Here is an 18,933-nt window from a genome sequence, read left to right as displayed (position 1 = left end):
AAGCGCACATCAACCAACCAATCACATGTCAATGATGAACTCTGATGTCATTGTTTTTCAGTCAATGACTGAGAATCCACGTGGGTCTGCTGAAGCGCCTTTGCATTATGCTAGGCTATTTGTATGCTAAGTAGAGTCGTTAACAACTCCCGCCCGCCCGCACCTCCACTCTCCCCTCCTGGGATTCCGCATTCGACAGATTTTGACTCTCGTGAGTTGTGAGACAGTGAAAATGTAGACTGTCAATTGCTGTCGACAGTTTGCGAACGCAGCTCAGGAGCTGCGTTCGCGTCAGAATACAGAGTCAAAAATCCCACTTTTTGTCTTGTGAGACTAGCTACCTAAGCAGATAGCTAAGCTAATTAGCCAGCTGATATTATCTTGTTTAATGCCCTTGTAATCTCTAACTTTAGAAAAAGCAGAACACCAAAGAGGCATTTTGCGTTGAGAAACCCAACTATGAGAGGGACCGCTGGCTACTTATTTTAACAGACCTTCGTTGTTTGTTTTTTTCCAAAACTGACACTTGCCAAAAACATTTCAACAGCAACTTAAGAAATATGCAACATCTTAACTGGAATACTTGAAACAATATGAATGTATGAATGTCTTAATCTGATTTTTTTTTTTTTAAAGATGAAGACTATACTTGGGAATTGTTTCTTGTAATCTTATTTAAGGTTGTGGAATATGACTGTGATGTAGATAAAAGGGAAAACAATATAAATGCACTGTTTGTATTTTAAAATCAATTAAAAATGCTTTGCTTTGTTACTTTTTTTGATTGCCTATGTTGCAGAATATTATTCAATTCACTTTTTCCTTGTTTTTCCTACAATTTTGGTCACCCATTCGTTGATAACATGTTGGGTTTTGGCTTTCTGTTGATCAGATATAATGGTGGTTGTGACAATAAAACTTCATTGCTCAAAGAAATGCAAATTCAGCAAAAACAAAAAAAGTAAGTTTTTCTTCAACTGTAAAATTGTTATAATAAAAGAGAAGGTATATTTTGGATGATTTTTTTAAATTTAAATAAATAATGTAATTCATCTGTTTAGTGAAACTTTCATTGACTATTATTCAGGTCTAATAAATATAAATCACAAAAAAACAAGAAGTACATACATTTTAAAAAAAAAACAAAGAACTGACAAACAACCTGTAAGAAAGGCTTACAGTATTCAATTATGCCGCATGAACTAATATTTATGCTAGGGTCTTTGTGTTTGTGTGTAACTGAGTTTTAACTTTAAATGACTTGATTCTCCTGCTTGGCTCTGTATATTTCTGAGGTATTTTTGGCTTCAAAACGCCGTGTTTGATAACGTTTGATAATTAAAACTTCTCAATGTTTGACATTGTCTAGCAAAATGTTTTTACGTCAGGCTACATAGCTGCTACATCGATGAGCTGCTCTATGCTGTAGTTGGGGATATGTTGCTTGCTGCTGAGCATAATCATTTTGTGGTTAAAACAAACATTATTTTTCTAAGTTTTATGAAACTTCTGTTAAAATCATTTGAAGGCTCAGAATCAGTCCAGTACCGGTACCGGTCCACATTCTCAGGGGAGAAAGACTCACCTGGTGTAAATTAAATTTTTAGCTATTGGAGTTACGCTTAAGAGAAAATTATTTATTCAAAGAATGTCATGAATATGTGTGTAGGGCTGCACCGATTGCAGGTTTCTGGCCGATCCCTGGTTACCGATCTTTAAAAAGCCTGACCTGCCCATTTTGATTTTGGCTGATATAAAAAAAATTTGTGTCTGAAATATCGCAAGAAAGTCACTGTTGGCAACAGTGGAGTGAATATTGTTAACTGTAAATGTTCAGACCTGACCTGGTGGGTCAGTCAAAGCTCTTACTGTAGAGCAGAAAAGGACAGAGGATGATTTATAAACCTTTGCTGAGGAAGATAAGATTAGGGGATGAGATCAGCTTCACATGTAAGTATCAGCCAATCACAATCCCCCAAAATTAAGGAAATCGGCACCCAGAAATCAACTGGTCAATAAGTCAGTTGGCCAATAAATGTATCCTATGTTATACATGTATATAATGTAAACAGCACTGCCAACAGAGATGCAATAATTTTATAGCAGGTGTGTGAATGATTTAATTATCGGACTGCTGATTACAGCCAGTCCACATTGTTAGCAGAACTAGAGGGCTCCTAAACCACATTTCGCTTAGGGCCCCATGTAGGCTTGGGCCGGCCCTGCCTATATTAATAGCTTGAATATACTTTGTAACATATTTCCCAAACTTTAACAGCCAGTAGAGGAACTTGTGTTTTCTCACACACAACTGACGCTTGTTGCCACATTGTTGCCACATTGTTTCCCAACACCACGTACACAACAGCCAGTTGAACAACTCTTTTATCACGTCTTGTGTGTGTGTGACACACACAACACGTGTCTTAAAGTGTTTCCTATAAGTGCAACTTCTGTAAATTGGTTCACTGCGATGTGTGTGGTTCCACCCAAGCAGAACTAGAAAGGAGAAGCAATATTTGCACGTTTCTGGACGAGGACTCCACTTTAAGACGGCACAGATTCATTCACAGAGAAGGTGAGCAGCACCTCGTTACACCCAACAAATGTTTTGAGTTTAAACACGAAGTAGAACGTGTGTTTTAACTTACTGTATTATAGATGGTCAGCATACTTGTTATATGGTTTACTGAATTTTTAGTAACATAAAATAAAGTTTCACAATGTACATCAAAAACTAACTGGTGTAAGGGACTATTAAAGTCCCCCAAACACAAATTTTAGATACCTTTTCCCACTTTACATGAAGAATTAGTTATTGTAAAATCCAACAAAGGCAATGTATAGACTAAATTAAATTATGTTTTCGTGTACAGTGACAAGTCCCAGTCAAGTTTTCATAAAAGCTTTCAGGTTCCATCTATCTATTGACTCATATGACAAAAAAAGTGACAGTGAAATTAGTCAAGCAGAGGACAACAGTGGAAGGGAAAGACATTTCAATTATGATTTACAAGCTATTTAAATAACCCTTAATACTTTGTAGATGTATTTTTATGTTTTTATTTTTCATAAATTTATAATCAACTGATCCTAGCAGGTGTGTGAAAGATCTAATTCACACACCTGCTAAGGTCTGTGAATTTTATATATATATATATATATATATATATATATATATATATATATATATATATATATATATATATATATATATGATAAAATCCACTAATACAGTCCTTCTAACATTTATGATTTTCATTAACCTGACTGTGAAGCTGAAGTTCCTGGCCGTGACGAAGTGACCTCTTGACCTCTTGACCTCTCTGTCTGGTGTCTTTGACATGCTGTGTAACAGAGTCCAAAGAAAAGACACACTATGTGTGATACGTGTCTCACGCTGGAACCCGGATGTATGGAGACAGAGAGCTGAGTGTGGACGAAACTGGAAACAAATAAGGTTCAACATGGAAACAGAACAGGTTCATGCAAATATGAGGAGCTCTGAGAGTATGGATTTCATATAAGTCTCTTCCCTCTCTTTTACTTCTACGTTACACGGGATTTTTCTCTGGTTTAAATATTCAAATGTTGAAATATTCAAATCGATCATTTCTTTAGTCGCCTGTGTTGGCCATAAATCGTCATTTGACTGGGAGCAGTTGACAAGAAAACAACCAACTCAGTGAAAAATAACTAGATGTAAGTTTCAGCTCAATACTTTGTCTCTCTGCTCTCCCAGAGTCAAATAGACTCTCTGGTTTCTGGTACATTACACACACTCATCAGTGTAGTACTGTTACTTCTGTCACAAAGAAACTTAGCAAACTCTTCAAAATTCAAAAAGTTGTGTGTTGTTGGAATTTGCCTAATTTAATGATAAAATGTGATGTAAGTTTCTGAGTTCTCAAAGGTTTTCTCAATTGTTGACTGTCTGGTGTTCTTTTTATGACTTTTAATTGGGTTTTTATGCTGTAAAGCACTTCGAACTGCCTTGTTCTCTGCAAATAAATGTGATTGATTGATTGACTGATTGACTGATTGATTGATTGATTGATTGATTGATTGATTGATTGATTGATTGATTGATTGATTGATTGATTGATTGATTGATTGATTGATAACACAGGAACATGTTTCATGTTTCAGGTCAGTGTTAAGTCATCATCTGTCAGCTCTATCAGTTTCACTAAATTAGTGAGAATAAGACCTGGACTGAAGCTCAGCAGTACTGCAGAGAGAATCACACTGACCTGGTCACAGTGACTAACATGAAGGACATGAAGAGACTCATCAACATCTCATCTAGACCATCTGGGTGAACTCCTCCTCGGCCTTGTTTTATAGATGTAGAGGTTTGGCTCTTCTGCTGCAGCAATAAAAGACTTTAAAAATGATGTAGCTTCATGTTATTAAAGCTAAAGTTTAATCAGTAATACTTTTATAACAAATTTATGTCGGATCATGATTTCTTGGTTGTCAAGTTGTCATAACAGTCATTTTGAATAACGTCGACTTTGTATTAAAAGTGTCATGATTACCGAATGATGCTTTATGACAATAGTCACAAATATTCATGAGGACTTACTCATGTTCATGACAGGTGTTATGTCATTTTTATCACAGTGTCACGACAGTCTTAGTCGTACGTAAAGCGCTTTCGGAGTTGTGAGATTGTTAAAGACAGATTTGAAGAGTTTTGTAAAAACATGTTGTATCAAAGGCAACAGCACTTCAACGGTGGGAGGAGACCCCAGCCGTGTGATTGGAAAGATGGACAATATCAGCAACCCTTGACAGAGAACAGACCTCCTGCTACTGATGTCCAGAGAGAGAGATCCAGAGACATGGCTCTGTTTTGGAAATGAAGAGAACGAGAACCAAAAGCTGGCCTGCACCCAAAGAGAACTGGAGGACACAAAAATTGAGCTAAAGAGGCAGAAAAAACTCAAGGAGATGTACATCAACCAGATCAAAGAGATGAAGAAAGAACTATTGGCAGTGGAGGAGCTTCGATCCAAATCCGAAGCCGACTTTCAGCTGGTCCATGGAGACAAAATCAAGCAGGACCAAAATCTCCTTGGAAACTTTAGCGGAGAAGGACAATCTGCAAGAGAAAATGTCCTGCCTGCTGGAAACAAATAAACTTCTGCACAGTGAACTGGAGCAGTTTAAGGTTTCATACCAAGAACCAAAGTGGAGGTATGAAACAGATGTTTCTGCACTGAGACATCAAGTCGAAGGTTGTCATCATTAGATGACTCGTGAGAAAGAAGCTCATCTGGAAAGAGCAAAGAAAGACCTTGAGCTTATTGATGCACTCAGAGCAGAAAATGACTGAATCAGAGAATGGCAGAAGGGTTTTATTTCCTAATACAACATCTCCAAGGTGGTCTGGATCAGACAACAATTTCTTACCAGGAACTGAAAATTAAATATGAAGGAGATTTTTCTGCTCTAAAACAACAAGCAGAAATATTTAAGCAGAACGTAGATAAGAATATGGAGGCTTATTCACAGAAAATGTTGAGTGACCAGAAGATTATTTTGGTCACCAATGTGGAAGTCAGCAGAAAAAGACGAAAATGTAATTTGAGTCTTGATTTATTCTCAATGTTTTCCTACCAAAACCAAAAATGGAATGAAGGACAACCATTGGTGTCTTCATACCTTACCTTCCCCCCCTTCACAATAAAAGCGTACATTCGGGTGTGAAATATTGTATCCGCCACAACGTCACAGTTATTGAATAGTGACATTTGTCGAGTATCAGTGTCGTTCATGTCGGACTTGGACGTTAAGTCACATTTAAATCGGATACCCAAGTGCCCTGGGTCACATTAGAAAATAATCCGAACTGTGTTGTTCAGACTGTCATGAAAAGATGGGATACAGGTCGCATTACGACGTCAAAAAAATCTGAATTGGGTCGCTTCTGGCGTAAGTCTGAGCAGGTGGAAAAGTTTTGAGTACAAGCAATATAGGTTTTGAGAAGAAAGACATGAAGTCCTGCTTTCAGACTGAAAATGTGCGCTCTTAGATTATGGCAGAAAATTTTCCCCATAAACCACGATTTGTTCATAAATGTAAAAATGTGTAATTTTAGAGTTTTAGTATTATTTTACCAATTTATCAATTGATTTTATTTTATTTTTTTCTTACTTCAGAGAAGATGAACGCTGTTCTTGTGATTACTGTCCTTGGCCTGGCTGTTGGTGTGAATCCAGCCCTCGGCCTTTCTCCATGTCAGAGGACGGCTTCCAACAACGCATTCAACAGATTTGTTCGCAAACACGTCCTACAGGCTGCATTTGACACTAATTCAAAGACTCGATGGGAAAGGTGAGTTATACAGAAATAAATCCAACCATTCAGATGGGGAATCAATTACTGTACATACAATGTAAAGTCTATTTGCTTTGATGTTTCCTCCTACAGTCCAAAAACATGACTGTCAGGTTAATTGGTTTCTCTAAAACTGTCCCTAGGTGTGAGTGTGTGTGTGTGTGTGTGTGTGTGTGTGTGTGCGTGGTTGTTTGTCCTGTCTGTCTCTGTGTTGCCCTGCGACAGACTGGCGACCTGTCCAGGGTGACCCCGCCTCTGTCCCAGAACATTAGCTGGAGATTGGCACCAGAAACCCTCCCGACCCCACTAAGGGACAAGGGTGTAAAGAAAATGGATGGACGGAGCTGATTAGAAATCAGGTCTTTTAACATAAACTATATTGGACACAGCTGCTTTAACACGCATTCTGTATTGGCTGCACACTTGCTACCAGTATGTCAGTACTTCTCTGATTTGTGAATTAGTCAACAGTTTGATTAATTAGCAGCAGCAAAAAGGGGAGTAATTTATAACACCTATCTGTTTAAATAAATGGAGGCATTAAAAGTGTAAAACATTTCCGAACATTTTGTTCAATGTTTAACATTCACTGAACATTCATCAGGTTAAATGTTCTCTCATTTAACCTGATGATCTTCCACATCAATCAATTTCAAACAACACCAGATTGTGATTGTTTTTTCTTTCTCTTCAGCTACTTGAGGAATTTAAATCTCTGTGACAGACCCAGGCAGTCCTTTGTGAGCCGCGGAGACCAACAACAATTTGTGGAGATCTGCAACGGCAACGGGAAGCGTCAGAACGGCAATCTGTGCACCAGCACCCGCTCAGTTCAGCTGTACGATCTCAGAGTCCGTCAGACTCTTCAAGGTTGCATCGTCACTAATTTAAGACACGTACGTCGATACGTGACGGTCGCTTGTGACAAAGTCAACAACATCTGCCTTCCCGTTCACTTCGACAGCAGCCAAACCAACAGACCGAGCCGCAGAGCTGAAATCTGCAACGCCGAAACTTAATGTGTCCTTGTTACGGTACTTTGTCTTCGATTGGTCTTCAGTCTTTGATTCAACCATTTGTGGTCTTTGGTTTGGTTTGCCTTTTTAGCCGTGAAAGAAAGTGCATTATTTCTTGTATTTCAGTACTTGTTGTGCTCATTTTGTCCTTCATGGAGTTTTTTCAAGACTACTTCAAGGAGTTCCTTGTTAAAAAAAAAACCCAAAACAAAAAAAGAAAACACTTTCAGAGCTGTGCTGCAATTGTTTCCTCAGCTTTTTAATCAGAGCTAATAAAATCTATGATGCATTTCTGTTGTCAGTCATGTTTTCTCAGAACCGTTGTAGTTTTTATTGTTCTGTTTTAGCTTACGGTTTTAGTTTTCCTGGTGACATTGTGCGCTCAGCAGAACCATTAACCATTTCCTTTTTAAGTAAAACAATGTGTCATCAGCCTTTTCTAATTCCATCAAAGTCCATGATACAATATTCTATTTCAACTTTCAAATATTCACTTTGTGTATAAAGTTTCTAACACAACTTGACATGATGATACCCATTCGTTCAGATTGAAACACGGTCAAAGCCATGTTATTTCACCATAGCACCAGAGTTAAAGGGGCAGTGTTATAGTGTTATGTTTTCCAGACACATATATAGTTACAAAAATGTTGTATGTCAAATAGCTTGACTTTGTAATTTATAGCCTTGAAATTGGGCCTCTGTCTCTTTAAGAAACTCCTGCTCTCTCTGAAAATTGCACTTAAAAGTCTCATTGCCTTCAGCAGTGACTGAAAAGATTATTTACCATATATTTATTGACCTTCATTACCTTTGATATGAGTTTAGAGTTTTTTCACCTAGTGGAAAAACTGCCTTGTAAACACTTTGCAATTTTGGCGGTCATATTCAATAAATTTGACTACTGACATGTTCATTTCTCAGTTCACCAGGCGAAACACATTATATTGATTAAGTACGTTACTTTTTTGAAGCCTCGATCTCTATTACTTAAAATGTATAGTTTATGAAAACACTAAATATCAAAATATTTACACCAGACAAATAAAAAAAAAATCAATAAAAACTAAAAACGGAGGACTGAAGTCAAACTGATCCTCTTCAATTGGGCATTCAGTTGGTTGTGAAAATTATTGTTGCTTTGAACAAAAAATGTAACAGTTGGACAAATTACGTGTTTAGACCTCTAAAAAGCCAGCTCATCGTTATTCTGTGACAATAACAATTTAAACAATAAAAACAACGACACAGTCTTATTTCACGTCTTTTATTACCAGTGCAGGACACTCAGTGAATCTCATTGCTTTGTCATTTTTTTGTTGCTACAGTCGATCTAAAATATTTTATTTCGGCTTTTTAATAAATGTTGGGAAATTCGACGTCCATAAAACAGAAGGATTGAGATTCTTCTGTGTGTTCTGGCGTTTCTTTGCTTACATTTGATAGATCAAGTTGCCACTGAATGTGGTGTGGTAATTGGATCCCCAAACAGTTGAGTTTGATTTCAGTTTGAGATAAACCTGGTCCCCCGGCTGCAACTCCAGGAACACGGCGTTCCCTCCGTTGTCAGCGAGGTCATTGGGGTGCGATGGGAAATCGTGGGTCATGGCAACTAGCTCGTCATTCTTGAAGAGACTCAGCATTGTTCTATGTTCCCATCCGTCATGATAGAAGAAGCTGAAGAAGTAAATACCTGCGACAGGTGCAGTGAAAATCCCTGCACAAAACACTTTGGTTCAGTAACACTGACAATAAGCACATCCATGGAGTTTAGCCGTAATGGCAGAGTGGATGATAAAAATGCGAGTGCGTCTCTACTTACCCGTAACCTTGTTGTAGAAATTACCCACATTTGTTAGAACAGTTTTGTAGATTAAGTTTGTGTCGGTATCAAAAGGTCCAACGGTTTCTGATTCTCCAACTACGGCACTGAACGCCACTTTGGTCAAGTCTAGGCGGATAAATATTAAAAACAAATAAGATAAAATAAAACATTGCTTTATTTGTTCTACTCTTTGCCAGTTTCCTCACCAGACATTTACCTTTCTTCTTCAGCTCGAGGACTTGCTGTTCGAGCTCCGTCAGCTTCTCTCTCATGGCTGACAGGGTCAGGTCTGGGCTTTCCTGGGCCAAAGTGAAGCCGCAGAACGCCACCAGCAGCAAAACGCTGACCTTCATTTTGATCGTGTGTAGCTCGTGTTTCCAAATCTGATCCTTATATGGTCCTCACTATCAGTAGAGGAGATCAGCTGTTAATTTTTAACAACAACTAAATAAAACAGAGCTCAGTCATTTGTTTACTGTTGCAGTTATGATGCAAGGATCAAAAAAATGTTCTGGTTGTGAAAACAGGTCATATTCCTTGATTTCCTGAGTTGCGACTATGCCATCACTACAAGCTGAAATATCACCCAGAAAGCAGTTTGGGACTTTATGGGTTATTTCATAATGATAACTTGTATGTATAACCGTGTAGCTGACCTGCTGTATGCATATCAAACGCTCCATGTATCAAATCGACAGACTTTGCATCTAAACAGGTGACCCAGGTTAAATGCTCTAATCCACTGGCTCCCTGGCTGTAGCTCAGAGAATGAACTTTAAAATACTTCTGTTAGTTTATAAATCGTTGAACGGTTTACCACCACGATACATTAAAGTGATTTAAATTATATAAAAAAAGAGGCGACAAACATTCTTACGTCATCATCAAAATCCTGAAAAATCATCATCACAGCAAGACAGAAAAGAAAAAAGACTAAAATTAATCCATGTTCCAGTTATTATTAATCAAACAGTTTTTAGCTGCACTATGTAACTTTAAAAAAAATAATAATTTGTTGAAGCTGTCATTCCGACATGGCAGAGCGGTATGAGACGGATAATCTGTGAAAAACATCGATCTCTGCCTTTTCTTAGTGCTAACTAGAAACAACCAATCAAAGTCTGGAGGCGGGTCTTAGGGCTGTCAATCACCCTTTCACCCTCCCCCTTGGTCGCTGCTACGCTGCAGCTAACATTAGCATTATGCATGCTAAAACTCGTTAGTAGGACGGAAGATAAAAGGTTTTCCTGTAACGTTAAGTTGTTTCTTTACCATTAGCACACTGAGCAACGAGTACATGAGGTTGATTGACAATGATAAGACCCGCCTCCTTGTTTGGATTGGTTGTTTTTGGTGGGGACGAATCGGCAGCTCTTCATTTCTTCAGATGGTCATAACAGCTCCAGGAGGAGCTCGATTTTTTTCCACAGCTTATCTGTCTCATTAAACTGTCACGACATTGTGATAGTTTTAATTAATAAGTATAAAACACAATAAAAAAGCATATTCTTTATAAAAGTTACATTCCGCAGCTTTAAAGGAACGCTTCGGTTTTCTGGAAGGTGAGCGCTGCTTCTCCATGTTTGGTTCTGGTTCTGGGGATTCAGAGCAGAACCAGAACCAGAACCAGAAGACCTGAGTGGTCTGGAAGGTTGATACAACAACAGATCTTTAAGTTGCTTTGTTGCTGAACTGTGCTACATAAATAAAATTGCCATGCCTTGGAGACTATACATGCACACACAACTATTGTGCAGGTAATCTATGTGCAGAACTACACTGTAAAAAGAAATTTTGTAAAATATATGGTGAAAAATTGTGAAATATCAACGGTTACAGACTGACTGTAGCATCTGCAGCATTATACTGCCATAGAAAAAGAATGGAATTACAGTGACTCAAGAAACATAAACTTCATGTAATATTTAACACAGAAATTTCTTGTGAAAATCTTGTAAAATTCATTTAAAAAAAGTTGTATTACCAGCAGTTAAGTACCCTCAGATTAATGGTACTAATCGACCAAGATTACAAATATTGCTGATATTTATATCAATGATGTAAAACCGTAAACCAGGCTGCAAAAGCAGTTTTTACAAAGAATAGGATGCTGGTGTGATATTTTGGTTTCTTAATAATCGATTTATTTATAATGCCCTCTATATATCAAATTGAAATCTCAAATGAAAGACAGGAATCGAATTAGTGATGCACCGATTGCAGGGCGAACTCCTACAGCTGACGCCATTTTGAGAGTACTTTATTAAATGACGCATGTGGGATTATATATAATTTTATGCTAACCATTAACATAGCAGCCAAATACATAGTAGGCGTAGGACAGCGAGGCATGAGACGGTTTTTCATGATGTTGTTGTGTTAACAGTAGGGTTTTCAGTTAATGCAGTTACTGTTGTTTGTCATGTCAACACATAGTTCTCCAGTTTGTATTTCTGCTTGATGCTGCAGCATCACCAGCAACAGCTGTTGCTTGTTATTTTTAACTCTGCAATCCTGCAGTTGAGCAGAGGCTCTGGGCTCCCTGAACTCCACAGTATTGTCAGTCTAAGTGCACAAATCCACACACATTACATTGAATGTAATGTGTGTGGCCCACAACAACAGACATTTTTTCTTTTTTACAGTGTATTTTTTACAGTCTCATTTAAAGCTACACAAATGTTTTGCCTGATTTTACTCCAGGTTCCCAGCAGGGGAGAGTCTGCGGTACTCTGCAATAGGCGCATTAAGCCAACAGCATAAAAATCTGTTAGTGTGAGAGGGGTGAAGGCTGCAGCTGTTGAAACTTCAGTTGCAACCACAAACAAACGTTTGATTTTTTTACTTTTTTTTTTCCTCTGGATAGTTTGAACAGGTCACTGACCAACCCACCCTTTCCCGCACATGCTGTTGAGAGTCAATGAAAAAAAGAGAGGTTGAGACCTGGCAGCAGCCGTAAACTGATTATTTTTTTTATGTTTGAAGAAGGAGGATCTCACTGAAAGAGCAGAGCTACAAAGGAATAATTTAAATCAAATATCTATGGATGAGAATTCTCAGGTCAAGAATCTGTGATCATCCTTGAAAAATTATGTCGACTTAAATCAGTAAGGCTTTGAGTTCATTCGCCTTTCAAGTCTTAATCTCAGGTGAAATGGAGATGCTCTACAAAGTATTTACTAGAGGATGTTTTGTAATGTCACTAAATGTGAAACAGCTCAAGTCTGTGAATGCCTTTTCAAGCTACTACATAGATGATGCATAAAATTTTTACATTCACAAGGAATAGCAGGCATATATTTGATTAAAACTCAGGACAACTGCATCATCAGTTTACAACAGGCTATAAGGTCCCAAGAGCACTTTGGAAAGGTCATCAGTGGTTTTTGCTGCATTCCCGTAAGCCCTCTGGTAGAGTCAAGGTCGAGGAAACAGAACAGTAAATAGAAACTTTTTGACAGTATCAGTAGTTTTGCAGGTTTTTGTTGACTTGGTCTTCATTACATTCCATGTATTTATCAATCAGCTGTTAATTTTTAACAATCTGTATTGATCATTTAATCTGATCATACAGCTTCTGACGGGAAATGTAACTAGGGCGTACGCTGTACAACCTTCGAGCCACGTGTGTCTACTGACTTCTTCTCTTCAAGTCAAAGAAATCTCACTTAAATGTTTGAGTTGGTGGAAGATAAACTTATACTTGCAGGTTGTGTTAATAATTGTCATATTTCCAACAACTGAGCAAACTGGTGTTCATTTAGGTCAGCACTTCAAGAAACATGAAAGACTTTTATAGTTGGAGTGAGAACTTGGAAGCAAAGTCAGTATCAGTACTACAATATGTACAAGACATTTGAGAGTATAGAAGTTATGTTACTTTCTCAAACCCAAGGTTCATCAAATAAACACTTAACACTTTAATTTGAGTATGAAAATATGTATAATATTTTAAAGTGTCGAGGATGGATTAAAGTGACTCATACTGCAACGATGGGTTATATATTATAATTCTATCCTAAAAACAATGGACTATTTTTAACGGTGGAAGGACACTGTGTGGCGTGACGTATTTAATGGCCAGATGGAGGCGGAAGACTGTTGCCAACTCAGCCACTTTATTTTCTTATTGGAGACTTTCGCGACAGCATATGAGCCTGAAGAATCTAAGTCAATGGGAGAAAGCCGTTGGGTGTGCGCCGAGAAAGGACACACAGAGCTCATTTGATGTTTGAGGAAACGCAAGTTATTTCCCCATGGTTCTCAGTTACAGGTGTTGCCTTGTCTGCAAAAAGATGTGATTGGATATGTAACCAGTTAGTTTTCTTTGATTTTCTTAGTTATTAATTTGCTTGTACTACAAGTTTAAATATCCCTCAGGAGACACTCAGCATGCGCATCATGTGGAGAGGTTACAGTCCAAAATGTAATTGTCCTGGGTTCGATTCCCGGTGTCAGGCCATTTGTTGCATACAGTGAAAAATTAGTAACACTTTATTTGACAGGGTGTGCATAAGACTGACATGACACTGTGATGAACATGACATAACATCAGTTAGGAACATGAAGGAGTCTTTATGAATGTCTGACTGTTGTCATGAAGTGTCATTCACAACTGCAAAGTTGCTCTAAAAGTTGCGTTGAAAGTCCATTAACAGTGCCAACTTTGAATTATTTTGTAAAAAAAAAGATACTTTAATGCAAAGTAATGCACTTTTAATTGACTTTTAAAACAACTTTTAGAGCAACTTTGCATTAAAAGTGTCATTATTTACCGTATGACACTTTATGACAACAGTCATAAACATTCATAAAGACTTCATGTTCATAACAGATGTTATGTCATGTTTATGACAGCATCATGTCAGTCTTATGCTCACCCCTTCAAATAAAGTGTTACCGAAAATGTTTCAATTTTGGCTGGTATGGCTTTGAATATATTACTGAAAGTTCAAAGGTCAACCAGCCCCCCATGTTACCCAAATCTAAAAAAATTGGTGTCAAACATACTTTGTTTGTTTCTGCACAAAGTATGTTTGTGCAGAAACATACTTTGAGCAGCTATCATCCCACAATTGAGTAACTTGGTCAAACACAGAAGTAAATCAGATAAATGACCTTTAGTGGAACATTTCCTGTAAAAAGAAGGAAAAAAAAAAGAGTTTCAGGAACAAGCATGGTTGTATGTTTAGAGGTATATCTAAAATTAATTGAATATGAAGTAAAACTTTTCTGTGAGTTATTTCAAAAACTAAAACTCAGTTTTAACACACAGAGGGAAATATTTAATGTCTTTAATTATTTAAATTTTGATTATTATGTCTTACAGATAATGAAAACCCAGAATTCAATGAGTAAAAAAACTTAATTTAACATAAAATCAATGGGAAATTTTAAGCAGAAATGTTGGACTTCTGAATAGTTTTGTTACTACAGATACTCTTTACTGGAGCTCTTCAACGTCAGTTTTCAAGGACCAACGTTCTGGAACTTCTGCTTGTGTACATTAGAGAAGTTGTTCATTTTTTTATTCTAAACCGTTTAACTATTATTCTGTAATATCACACCTCACTACACCGGTATTCATAAAACAATTCTTGACAGAGATAAAAAGCTGCTTGGTTATTAATGTTCTGACGGTGTCAAAGCTTGGTAATATTGATCAAAATGACTGACTTTGTTACCTTTGACACTTCAATAGTTAATCATAGCAAAATCAAGCCTATTGTTACACAGAAATAGTTTTATATTTATGAATCCTTTTGAAATTTGGGGTGTGGTGTCATAACTTTATCCTTCTGTCTAATTCAAACTATGCAAAATTATTTTAATTATTGATTTAGATAAAACATTTTATTCATTATGATTGTTACTTTGCATGATATTTTCATGTGCATCTCCGTATACGCTTTATCTATCTATGAAAACTTTATGAAAACTTTCAACACCACAACAGTACTGAAAAAGCAAACAGAGTAAACATGTTTTTTCTCTGCAGTTAACCATTAACAAGATATCCTGAAGCTTTATAAAAACACCAAACAGCATCCAGTCAGTCAGAGAACTAGAGGCAGCATTAGAGAACCAGGATGGCTTTCACACTGTGGTTGTTACTGTGTTTCTGTGGTGTAACTTTGGCCCAGGAGGTTTTACCTCACATGTTTTACCAAACAGAAGGTGCTACTGGAGCTGGGACATGCTTTGCTGATATGTCTAAATTTCTCAAAGAGGTTGGGGCTATAAAAGAGAAACAAGAAGCCATGGAAACGAGGCAGAAGGAGACTGAAAACCAGGTTCTAGAACTGAAGAAGAAAGGTAAAGTCTGCTTTTGGACATTTTAAAGACATATATTACAAAATAAATGGAAAAGTTTACAGATATTGTCTTATATTTTTATTTAGAAGCATCCAACATAGTATTTAGTGCTACAACAGATGGCAGTGAATCTTTTGGACCCTTCAGCACAGCCACAACCATAGTCTACAGCAGAGTAATAATCAATGTGGGCAATGCCTACAATCAGCACACAGGTGAGTTATTACATTATTTAATTTATATATTTCTAGATTAGAATACCTGTAGTATCAGAGTCACTAGAGTAGGGGTTTAACTCTCCTCCTGCAGACCTAACTAAAGGTCAGAGGGGTGAAGAGACATTAGGGGACAGCTACAGATTCAGAAACCTACTGTTGCAATTCTCCCTCCTCCTCTTTCAAGTAAAACATACACGTGTCACCTTTTTGCAATTTTGATTCCAAAGAGGCAAGATTTTATGACACCATATTACTGCCAAAATTAAGACTATAGAACACCCCTCTGCAGGAGGCTAAATTCGTTTTGAAGCTAGCTACTGGTCAAACTATTAACAGGAGGGCACCGATAACTGAACGGCTGCCACTGTCAAATGAGAAGGAGATTCTGCTAGCTTTGAAGAGGCTAGTGACTAGCATGCCTAGGCTGGTCACTCAATAGTTTTCTTACTTCCTCTTCTGTCCATTAGCAGAGAAAAGCTAACATTAGCACTGGGTAGGCTAACTTGACTATGTTGGTCACCTGAGACTTGCACTTCTTACTTTAAAGAAAATGTTATCAAGAAAAATTGTTGGCATATTATATCTGTTATCATTATTAATTACATGCATTGACATCTGTTCTTTTGACAGTTTACTGTAATACATGACATCAAGCATAAACATGCTGTATAGTACGCAGCTGAGGAAGCTGGCTTCCGTTTCAGCAGATGGCTTCAATTTGTGACACCAATTATCCAAGATGTCACTCTGTGTTACAGTAAACTGTCTCAAGAACATATCAATGCATGCAATGTATGACACTTAGAGATATATTACCAACTATTTTTTAAGAAAAAGAACAAGTAATGGGTGACCAGCCTATGCTAGTTGCCAGCCTAACGCTAGCCAATCCAGTGGATGAACAGCCTAGGCCAATGCAAATGAGTAACCTCTTTATATAAAAAGACTAAATCATGTTTTGTAATATTTATTAAACCTAAATCTTGTTTTTCCCAGGTATCTTTGCTGCACCAGTTCCAGGCATATACTACTTCACCTTCTTTTATCATGCTGTAGGATCACAAATTGTGAATCTAGTCCTTTGGAAGAACAACGAGCAAGTTGTGACCGCCTATGACCACAAAACATCAGCAGATGGGGCTGATAATGGAGGCAATGCAGCTTTCCTGCAACTGCAGCAAGGAGACCAAGTGTACATGAGGATGGGTGCGAACAGTCATGTCTGGCAGAACGCTCGCACCACCACTTTCAGTGGTGTTCTTCTGCGTCCGCTCTGAAATAAACTATGTTTTGCTACTATACACTTAACATATAAGCTTTTTGAGAAATTTCTTGTTTCCAAACAAAATTTACTATATTAATATTCATCTTTGAACAATTTCTGCAATAAACCACTCTGATTTTCAGTCGCAGTTCTGATATTTTAAAAGTATGGTTGAGACAATAAAAGAATGCATACAACATTTTTTTATTAGAAGAATATGTAAATGATCTGATTGTGGTTTTCTATCTTGGTGTTGCATTTTTAAGGCTTCTGTGCTTAAGATCAGGAAAATAAAGCTGGTCTAAATCAATATAAAATGCATTTTTTAAATGCATTTTAACGAACAAAACCAGTCTTTAGGAGTCAGAAGTATTTGTAATTTAAAAAATTCTGAAGAACACGTCTGTTTGGAATTCATTAAAGTCAAGTTTTTTTGATGAACAATACAATGGTGTTCTTGCATGTGCATTCACAATGTCGAATTTTGACTTAATCATCCAGAAGGAGGCGCTGTTGATAAAGAAGAAAGTTCATGGCTTCCTGCTGAACTTGCTGTTCTGATCTCTAACATCTAAAATTCTGTATTTTGCAAAGAGGAAACTGAAAATATAAAAACACACCAAAAAAACATGAAGCTCAGCTTTTCCCACTAATCGCAGACGATCTCCGTCATTCCACTAAACTTTACAATTCAGTCAAGAACTAAGCTTGTATTTCCCTGTCCAGTCCAACAGAACCAACACAAGACTCAGCACCAAATGTCCACAGTCGCTTCGTTATCCTCAAACTCTTCCACAGTCTAAGAATATTTTGCATAGATACAAAAAAAAAACTCTTAGCAACCTACTTTAAGTTTTGTTGACATTGTATGAATATAACTTACTGAGTAGCCTCCCCCCCCGGCCCCCTCCAAAATAGCAACTCCAAAATAGCAACTCCTTTTACGTAGCTTCATTATATATTTTCCTTAGAAATGACTGGCTTATGCTTTTTGAAATGATACTTTTAAGTCTCCAGGAACATTATAGTTTTCTATATGTGTAATTGTGGACTTCAGTCTGTTAATAAAGTTGGAGTTGGATTAAATATAATTTTATTTAAAGTCATGGTAGGAAACATCAACAGTAAATTGACCAAAGCATTAAGTGGTGTGAGGTGCTGTTAATGATCACTTTATCTACAGCCCATTCTCACATGCACCTGTGAGTGACTTGCATGTGGCGCCTGCCTTCCTCCAGAGCTCCCTAGACAAGATGGAGGACTTTTTTCTCTCTTTTGTGTTCCCTCGCAACAGTGAACTGATTAGTTCATGCAGCATAATTGAATGCTGCAAGCCTTTCTTATGGTGGCGGTCATACTTTCTGCTTTAATATAAGGTTATGTAAAAGAGAATGTCCATGTATGTTAATATCTTGTTGTGAAATATCTGGAAGTTTTATATCTTTTTCTTTAGGATAGAAATGCACCACAGATCTATGATATAAACAGAAACTTTCCACAAGTAGGAAAGAAAGAAATAATGCATCCAAACTATTTGGACTGTTTCTGAATTATTACCATGGAGTAATAAAATCGTCTGACAGTTTTGATTGCCATCTCAACCTTACACAAACAGGCATAAACCTGCAGTGTATAAATTGATTTTCAATCTATTTTTTATTTATTTATTTATTTATTTGCACCAAAGAGTTAAGAATAAACACGATTTCTCTGAGGCTCTTTAATGTGTACATATTTGAAATTTGAAATTGACATTTGGGACTGTATACAAAATAGACCAGCAAATATTGTAGAAGGTATATTGCGAGGGAACACAAAAGAAACATTTTTCCCAAAGCTCCCTGGGGGCTCCGTCTCTTCCTGATCAGATTGTTTGTCTTTTTCTTGTCTACTATATGTTGTGTTCCCCACAGAGGACAACATAATATCACTATGGCTCATCATCTCAGT

At 37.2% G+C, this 18,933-nt stretch overlaps 2 protein-coding genes across 2 annotated transcripts; one reads left to right on the top strand and one right to left on the bottom strand.

The window, feature by feature from the left end:
- Positions 1 to 8,632: 8,632 nt before the first annotated feature.
- On the bottom strand, positions 8,633 to 9,569 carry LOC103153150 (complement C1q-like protein 3). Its single transcript, XM_007573963.2, has 3 exons — positions 9,404 to 9,569; positions 9,184 to 9,312; positions 8,633 to 9,078 (listed from the first exon to the last, which is right to left on the bottom strand). Exons 1-3 carry the CDS (start codon positions 9,537 to 9,539, stop codon positions 8,795 to 8,797), a joined length of 549 nt encoding a protein of 182 aa, XP_007574025.1. The 5' UTR covers positions 9,540 to 9,569; the 3' UTR covers positions 8,633 to 8,794.
- Positions 9,570 to 15,251: 5,682 nt separating this feature from the next.
- LOC103153149 (complement C1q tumor necrosis factor-related protein 3-like) lies at positions 15,252 to 17,160 on the top strand. The gene is made up of 3 exons (XM_007573962.2): positions 15,252 to 15,501; positions 15,588 to 15,716; positions 16,716 to 17,160. Exons 1-3 carry the CDS (start codon positions 15,276 to 15,278, stop codon positions 16,994 to 16,996), a joined length of 636 nt encoding a protein of 211 aa, XP_007574024.1. The 5' UTR covers positions 15,252 to 15,275; the 3' UTR covers positions 16,997 to 17,160.
- The last annotated feature ends 1,773 nt before the right edge of the window (positions 17,161 to 18,933 follow it).

This window comes from Poecilia formosa, unplaced genomic scaffold (assembly GCF_000485575.1).
Source record: "Poecilia formosa unplaced genomic scaffold, Poecilia_formosa-5.1.2 Scaffold341, whole genome shotgun sequence".
Classification (NCBI taxonomy): Eukaryota; Metazoa; Chordata; class Actinopteri; order Cyprinodontiformes; family Poeciliidae; genus Poecilia; species Poecilia formosa.
The sequence above is the reverse complement of the archived record's forward strand: the minus strand, read 5'-3'. Positions and strand labels throughout refer to the sequence as shown.

What these genes read in the sequence shown, in the direction of transcription:
- LOC103153150 (XM_007573963.2), bottom strand. Translation starts at nt 9,539, where the DNA reads ATGAAGGTCAGCGTTTTGCTGCTGGTGGCGTTCTGCGGCTTCACTTTG. An exon ending in CCTCGAGCTGAAGAAGAAAG is followed by an intron (nt 9,313 to 9,403) that starts GTAAATGTCTGG and finishes TTATCCGCCTAG; the next exon opens with ACTTGACCAAAGTGGCGTTC. An exon ending in TTTCTACAACAAGGTTACGG is followed by an intron (nt 9,079 to 9,183) that starts GTAAGTAGAGAC and finishes TGTTTTGTGCAG; the next exon opens with GGATTTTCACTGCACCTGTC.
- LOC103153149 (XM_007573962.2), top strand. Translation starts at nt 15,276, where the DNA reads ATGGCTTTCACACTGTGGTTGTTACTGTGTTTCTGTGGTGTAACTTTG. An exon ending in TCTAGAACTGAAGAAGAAAG is followed by an intron (nt 15,502 to 15,587) that starts GTAAAGTCTGCT and finishes ATTTTTATTTAG; the next exon opens with AAGCATCCAACATAGTATTT. An exon ending in TGCCTACAATCAGCACACAG is followed by an intron (nt 15,717 to 16,715) that starts GTGAGTTATTAC and finishes TGTTTTTCCCAG; the next exon opens with GTATCTTTGCTGCACCAGTT.